Here is an 8,112-nt window from a genome sequence, read left to right as displayed (position 1 = left end):
AACAATCACACCCCCCCCCCCCACAACCCCCTCACAGCAGCTTTCACACCAACAGCAGAGCTCCGCAGAGCGGTTCTGCGCAGGCTCTGTAAGCGCCCATTTATGGCAGAGGAGGCTCCAGCTGAGACACCGCGGAGAAGACCTGCTGCTGGAAAGTGCAGGGCGGTTCGCAGGGTGGCACAGGTGGTTCTAAAGGGGGAGTGTGCAATCTGGAGTTACAGCCAAGGTGCCTGCGTGGCATGGCTACCTACACTGTGTATGTAAAGTGTATGGTGATGGCCAGGAACAGTGATTGTGTTAGTTTTTTTGTTTTTTGTTTTTTAAAGTACATTTTATGGGTTAAGTCAAAACTGTGAAGATCTTTCTTAAAAAGGCCTTAGCTGTCACATGGAACGATGTTTGGGGTTTCTGTAAGTCAGTGAACTCTGGTGAAGAGAAGGCAGATGTAGAACAGAAAGACTATGAAATATGTACCCTTTAGGAAATGCAGAATTAACAATATTTTAAAGATGTTTCATCTGCTAGTTTTTAGAAGAAGAAGAAGAAAAAAATAGCATCTCTAATGAGACAGAGCCACGCAGTATTTCAGGGCTGGGGGAAGACTGTTAAGGCAGGCGCATCAGCCGGAACCAGAGTTCATTCTGACCTCGGGACTTTCTTGGTAAGTCAATGGGAACCAACCAATAGCAATACAACCAGGGCAGCAAAACACTCTTCCTAGCAATAGGCAACTGACAAATCAGAGGAGATGGGGCATTTTTCGGGGGGTTGGTTATTCAAACAGATCTGGGCATTGAATAGGAGCTCACAATTTTCCAGTTTAAAAGAATAAAAGGTGGAATGAGAGACAGGCTAATAACATGCAACAGCAAGTGGGATACTATGTCCACAACCTATTCCTGCTGTTTGGTATTCATGGCTCTGTATCCCTTAAGTAAACACAATTTTCCCATTTCACTCCGAAGGGCTCAAGAATGTTGACTGCCTGGACATATAATTTAAAGTGGTTCATGCTTTTATTTCCACAGAAACGACACTTTAAGTGTTTTGCTCAAGAATCTGAAGATGTATTAGTAAGACGTGTGGGCAGAAGCTGCTTTTCCCATCAGCAGTTCAGAAAATGTAAAACGGTATCTATTTGTCACAGGAAAGTCTCCCTAAGAAATGTACCTTCGAATGTGTTCAATGCCGAGTGGCCAAGCCTTAGAAATTCCAAACGGCTCCTTCCCTAGGCCCAGGGGCTGCTGAAAGCAGCTTTATCGGTCATCAGCGTTTCTGGAGAGGAGTGTCACTCAGGGGCGAGCAGGGAGGAAGGACAGGCACCTGCCCAGGAAGTCCTCCACCAGCTCCAAATGGCCCAACTCCACAGCGGGAGGGGCAAGGGAGGTGCGAGCCCGGCCTCAGGACACCACCACCATGTCTCCCAGCGCAGGCATCTCCTCCCAGCTCCAAACTGCACACTGGTCCGTCCCTGGTGATCCATGTTTTGCTCTGTTCCCTGGGCCCAGAGCCCTTCCCCTCTGTCTGTACCTGCGGAGTGTTTTCGGGGCCGCCTCCTGCATACCGCCAGCCCCTTGGCTTTGCACTGTCTCCTTTCCTGTGTGGTAGCTGCCATGTTCTTTCTGGGGGTGGCGGTGGGCGGCTCCGAGCTCCTTCCTGCAGGCAGGGTGCAGGCGCCGCCCCCCCCCCCCCCCCCCTCGCCGTGTGCCCTCTGGGGAACTTCCCATGTGCAACCCACAGGGGCAGCAGCTTTCAGACAGTGAGGCCAAGGACAGCCCCCTGCAGTGTTTACCTTGGGAGGTCTTTGCTGTTATCGATCTCCGGCTACCTTTATGTTCAGTCCCAGAAAGCCCCGCCTCAGTGCCCCACAAGTAAAGTAGGTCAAGGCCCTGTGTGGCCAATGCTCATTGTTCCCTAGAGTGTTTTTCTTTCCAGCTTTACTGAGGTCTAATTGACAGATAAAATTGTCTGATGTTTAAAGTGCACAATGTGGTCATTTGGTACATTGATAGAATAACCACCATCTAGTTAATTAACACTGTCATCACCTCGCGTATTTATCTTCTTGTGGGGGGAGAACGTGTATGTTCCACTCTCTTAGCAAATGTTTTCTTCTAGAAGCTGTATGCTTTCAGGTCTTATGTTCAAGTGTTATTCCATTTTGACTTGATTTATGCGTATGGTGTAAAATAGGGATCCAGTTTCATTCTTTTACATATGGTTATCTAATTTTCCCAAACACCATTTATTGAAGAGACTGTCCTTTTCCCATTGTATAGTCTTATCTCCTTTGTTGAAACATATACGCACTAGAGGCCCGATGCACGAAATTCATGCAAGAGTAGGCCTTCCTTCCCCCAGCTGCCAGCACCGGCTTCCCTCTGGCACTCAGGACCGGGCTTCCCTTGCAGCCTGGCTTCGTCTGGAAGGTCGTCCAGAAGGACATCTGGTCTAATTAGCATATTACCCTTTTATTATTATAGATGGGCTCTCTAGTCTGTTCCATTGGCCTGTGTATCAGTTTCTATGCCAATACCATAATGTTTGATTCCTATAGCTCTGTACTACAGTTTGAAAGCAGGAACATCATGTCTCCAGGTTTGTTCTTCTTTCTCAAGCTTGCTTTTGCTATTTGAGGGTCTTTTGTAGTTTCATAAAATTTTAGGATTTATTTTTTCTATTTCTATGAGAAATGCCATTGGAATTTTGATAAGGATTACATGAAATCTGTGGATTACTTTGGGTAGTATGGATATTTTAACAATATTAATTATTCAGGTCTGTGAACACAAAATATTTTCCATTTATTTGTGTCTTCTTCAATTTCTTTCATTAAAGTCTTGTAGTCTCAGTGTGCAGATCTTTTACCTCCATGGGGTTAAATTTATTTGCATTCTATTCTTTTTGATGCTCTCATAGTGTTTTTTGTTGGAATTTTGAAATCTGGCAAAGAGAGAGACCACCTACATGGGTCATTTCACCTGAAACCATCACCCATTCCTCCATCTGAGAATGTTCTCCCTAGAATTACCAACTTAATTTGATCTAAAGAACAAGCTCCACTCAAACCTGACCTACTTACACCAAACTCTCACTTGCAAACACTCGCTGCTGGAGGAAACACAGTGTGAAGACTTCTTAGCCATCAGCAGTGAGGAATCCTGGGTTACTCTGGCAATGAGGCAGAAAGCTGCAAAGAGCTTGACTAGCAAAGCAGAAAAAAAGGCCAAAGAAAGCCCAACCTAACTTGTATAATAAACAACACTATTTGAGTTTATACAGCAAAATAGTTATAAACTTACTGAGAACTCTACAAAGAAAATTCATGAGTGTGTAATCTCTCTAAAAACAAGTGCTCTGCATTGTGAAACATCCGCTACTAATTAAAATTGGAAAGTATCAAACCGATGAGTCACATCCATACAGAATTCATACACAGTCTTTGTGGTGCACTTGTCCTTGAACCTGTGTTTTGTGTAGTTCCGACTCTTCGCTTTCATGATTCTGACATATTACAGATCTATGCTCTGCTTTTGTTTCATTATCACCCTTTTACTTTTTTATATCAATTACATTTTATTTTTTAACATATATCTCAATCAGGTCATGCTTTAATATCAAGTGTTTTATCATCATTATTCCTTTTAAAATAGGAACCTTTTAATAAGACAGGATTTTAAAAACGAAAGGTGGTCACGGTAAGCCTAGCTTTAATGCATAAGGACAAACCTGCTGTGCCTGGAGTCGGAGCGCGGGGCCAGGCTGGGAAAGCTGAGCTCCGATGGGAAACACGTTGGATTCAGAGCTCGGCAGGAAGTGGAACCAGTGCTTGGCTGAAAGGGTCGTCAAGATAGCTACTGGTTTGGATTAAGACTTGTTCTCTCACCTTCTTTAAAGGAAGAATGTGGCCACTAGCCTTTGGTTCTGGCATGGGATTGGGAATGGCCTACTCCAACTGTCAGCAGGATTCCCATGGAAAATATGTCAAAGAGCAGAGCAGTGACTTACACCTGAGAACATCTCAGTGGGAGGAGAAGAGAAGTTATGTGTACTCCTCAGGAACACTGAGGTGTCCGGAGTAAGCTGACATTCTTCTGTGTCAGTGTTACCAGCAGTGCTTTAAACGCCAGCACACTGTTTATGTATTTGAAACCAAGTCTGTTTCTTATTTTATAGTTTCTCTCTGGAAATTGCAAGGAGGTGGTCTTAAAAGAAATAAATTAAACAAAAATAGGCAAAACAACAACAAACCAAACACAAACAAACCCTCAAAACAAAAAACAGCTAGCTGAAAATTGAAGTTTAAGTGGCATTTTATATTTTCAATTTTTTAACATATTTAACAATTACTTTACCCAGAATCCATGATTTGTCCACAAACATTATAGGTCTAATTAGTTTATTTTAAAAGCATCATTTTAATAAAGACAACTGGCTAAGAAATAAGGAAAAAAAAAAAAAAAAGCACTTAAAACGTGTACCCCAAGCCCATTTTGGAGGCATGTAGTGAACCGGAGCCTCTCTTGGACACTAAGCAGGCAGGTCACACGTTGCCCAGGATTCCTGAATAATGAGGATTTGCTCCCAAAACTTCCCTTATGGTCTTGCCATACCCCATTCTGTACACTCAGCAGTCCTGAAACAATCTTAATCTGGCAGCATTTTGCAAGTAATTGAGAATATATTTTTTAAGAACAATCTATGCATAACACCATGATTAGGTAGTCATAGGAAATTAGAGCTCAACAAAGCCTTACTGAAACACAATTGAGAGTCTGCATGAAATCAAGGTCACAGAAATAGTACTGCGTCTCAGGATTTCTGTTAGATACTTTAAAAAGATATTAAATGCTAAAAGCATTTCATATGAAAAGGGAAGTTGAATTCTTGACTTTCTGAAAAATTTCACTCTTAAAATAGTAGACACAATGAAAAAAAAAAAATGAGTTAAACTCCTCCACTGTAAGCCATGTGTCATCCATCCAAAGTTTGTTACACTTCATTTCTTCACCAAGAACCGCGTGATGTCGGATCCATGCTTTGCCGCCAGAGACTGTCTCCTCACCTGGCTCCTTTCCTTGGCTTGCCTGGCAGTTCTCTAAAAGTTAAAAATATGAATGTGTTCACATGTGGGGAGAAAAGTACTGGTTACAGAAACTCAAACTCTGTGTATTCTGTGAGTATGGAAATACGTACATGACCGCCACACCCACTCCCAGTGTTTAGCCGTTAGGGGCATCACCAACTACAAGCAGCAAACCCGAGCAGCTCTGCTGAGGGCCAAGGTCCGAGGCTCACTCAGGACCAGGTGCTGAGAAGAAATCACAGAGTCTGGGGGATGCTACTCAGTGAGATCCGTGCATCCCTCCCTTGGGGTCTCAGGGAGGAGGTCATGATTCTTCTCGTCCAAGTGGGGGTTTAGGGCCATCTTGGGATTTCCCAGAGTGCAGTGTGCACCAGGCCGGCCCCTTTGTCTTCTCTGGAATTCCCAACCCAGCAAACCAAACCAAGGTGGAAAACAAAATGGGACAGACAAGAAATGGATCCTTTTGCCAGTCCCGCAAATAAGACTTTTCATGCGAACCCGAAAAAGTGACCACAGACAGGGCAGCATTTTACTTTGCTGTATCTTAATTCTCTTATTAGTCTTAAATGTGCTACTAATCTGCACGGTGGAGAAATCGGACGACTCCCATTGGGGTCTGTGCACCTGTGAAGTGACCCAGGTGGAAGGGTGTGGAAAGCAAAGAGGATTCAAATGAAGAACAAACAGAACAGTCCCCATTTATGTAAAAGTTACGTTTGTGAAGAGAGGAATCTAAAACGTTAAAAGGTTAAGAAAATGCTCATATAATATGAACGTTGTCAAAGGATTGGGACAAAACTCAAAGCTGTAAATACAACTGATTAATATTTTAAAAACCATCAGGTCTTTAGTAAACAAACTGGGGCAGGCCACTTCCCCCACCGCCGGGCACAATCCATGCCGTCAGATGGGCACTCTCTTTCCTGATGGGCTGGGAGGGCCTACCAGTATAACCTTCGGAAAAACAGCCTCAAAAATATCCAAACATGAGACTCAGGGATATTTTAGATATGGGAATCTGTCTTAAGAAATTACCTCAAAACATAAAAAAATGAAGTGCATGGCAACAATATGTATAAGAACAAAAAAGAATGTAAATAACTTCAATGTGCATTAGTATAGGAAGGGCTAAATACACTAAGGTAGAGATCTATTCAACAGAATCATGTGTAACTTAGACAATAACATGAATGCTTATCATGGGAATGTGGGAAAATGCTTAAATCTACCAAGGGAAAAAATAAGTCAGATGCAAAGTTGCATACTGAATAAATGTTTCTTTCTAAGTTTATCTCAACAGGTAGGCCTGACTTCCTTTTGCCGATGGCCTGTTAAAAATTCATCCTAGTTGATAAACAAATTCTGTGTCATTTTCCCCCTCTCATTTAAGCAACAAGTAATTAATTGCTCAAGGATGTGCCAAGGTTAACAGGTTTTACACTTTGGCCACGAGTGCCATGTTTGCATGTTGAACTGAGATGGTCCTAGAGATAATTTATTAAAGTTTTAGACATTTCAGGACATCCTTAGCTGCACATGCAAACATATGTCACTGCCCCAATCCACCAAACTTCCAGTTTGAAGGTCTGGGCCTCTTCAAGACTCTGCAAACTACATTGTATTTCTTTTCTGCTAGGCGGTGGGGAAATTTCCGGGTCCTGGGATGAATCAGAAGGCAAGCAGCTTCCTTCCCATCTGTGACTGAGCCCTAGGCCTCGAGAGGAAACACAAGTGTTAGGTGATGAAAGAAATAAAATGTATCTTGGCTCCCAGCCCAGGACGTGGATTCACAGTGCTCTTCCACGCCTGCGTGACGCTGTCCTCTGAGGCCTGGGAGGAGCGGATGAGCGGAGTGCACTGACCTCTCTGTGACAGACTGTGCAGAGAGTCTGCAGGTTGTCCAGGGAGCACTGTCCTCCTCCTCCGAACACCGGCCGTATGTGGTCCACCTGCCAGAAGTGTCCTTCCCCGGGGGCTCTGACCATCTCGTTAAGCTGCAACCAGAACCCAGGATCAGCACTTTTGTACACACACCGCGGGAACTGTGGGTTTTGTATTGTGCGATCATGTTTACACAGCAGAATCAGGGGAAAATACACTGGGATGGCTCTTTATAGCTTTTGTGAATAGGAGAAAGCCTCTAGGTTAGCAATTTGAAAACAATAAAATGTTTCTGAAAAAGTTCTTTTTCCCTTACCTAACCCATTTTGAGAAAAAAATTATAAGCAAGCAGAAAATACCAAGACTCCCGACAGACTGGGAAAAATTAGTTGTTTTTTCACTTTTGAGCTAGTTTATATAGTCACTAAAACAAAAAAGAATAAGAACGGATTAAAAACTTAAAACTTCTGAATATTATTACTGACTTAAACCATCTTTAGTTGTTGACCTAAATGCATTTATTACTATACCAATGGCAGTTTAATATTAATAGCTATAACCTGGGAATCTGCTAGTTTACAGGGACTGGTATATTTCTAGAACAACCTCTATAAGTTGCATATTTTGAATAAACAAAGATGTCCACTTAAAGCAGTGATGATACACACACTTAATATTAAACTGATGACCTACATTCAAACGGGATGGATTGTAACATTTTACCTAAGGTAGTAAAACCAGCTCACAGCACGGCTGTGCAGTTGTTTAAATATCACAAAGATCAGTGTGAAGGCCATTTTCATTTTCTCTTGAACAAGGAAGAAGTTGTAATCAACTTCCTGGCTGCCAGCCGTGGGAACCTGCGTTGCAGTTCTAAAGCGCTTTCAAGAAAAGCTGCAGACCTGCGTGAGCACAGGCCCGGTCAGCAGTGCCCAGCCTGAGGCACCCCAAGTGGCAGCGAGCTGGAGCGGCGGGCTTTGTCCAGCTGTGGCTGGCACTGTGGAAGCAACTACAAATAGAAGTCTGATGCATCGAGCAAATGGCGCGTTCTTAGGAAAAAGATCCATTTTGGTTCTGCCTTTTGTAACCAATTCTTTTGCTCTGAACAGTGTCTACTCTGACAGACTCTACAGTCTAGAAGGTGT

At 43.2% G+C, this 8,112-nt stretch overlaps 1 protein-coding gene across 2 annotated transcripts in view; it reads right to left on the bottom strand.

Moving 5' to 3' along the window:
• Window positions 1-4,402: 4,402 nt before the first annotated feature.
• Window positions 4,403-8,112, bottom strand: part of ZRANB3 (zinc finger RANBP2-type containing 3) — a 162,721-nt gene continuing 159,011 nt past the window's right edge. For both annotated transcript variants that reach the window (XM_045575675.1, XM_036420869.2), the window contains exons 20-21: window positions 6,949-7,080; window positions 4,403-5,098 (exon numbers count right to left, since the gene is read on the bottom strand). In XM_045575675.1, the coding sequence (XP_045431631.1) occupies window positions 5,000-5,098; window positions 6,949-7,080 (231 nt within the window). In that variant the 3' untranslated portion in view covers window positions 4,403-4,999. The remainder of the gene's footprint in view (window positions 5,099-6,948; window positions 7,081-8,112) is intronic.

The sequence above is a fragment of the Pipistrellus kuhlii genome, unplaced genomic scaffold (assembly GCF_014108245.1).
Source record: "Pipistrellus kuhlii isolate mPipKuh1 unplaced genomic scaffold, mPipKuh1.p scaffold_m20_p_7, whole genome shotgun sequence".
Classification (NCBI taxonomy): Eukaryota; Metazoa; Chordata; class Mammalia; order Chiroptera; family Vespertilionidae; genus Pipistrellus; species Pipistrellus kuhlii.
This window is presented reverse-complemented; position numbering and strand designations above follow the sequence as displayed.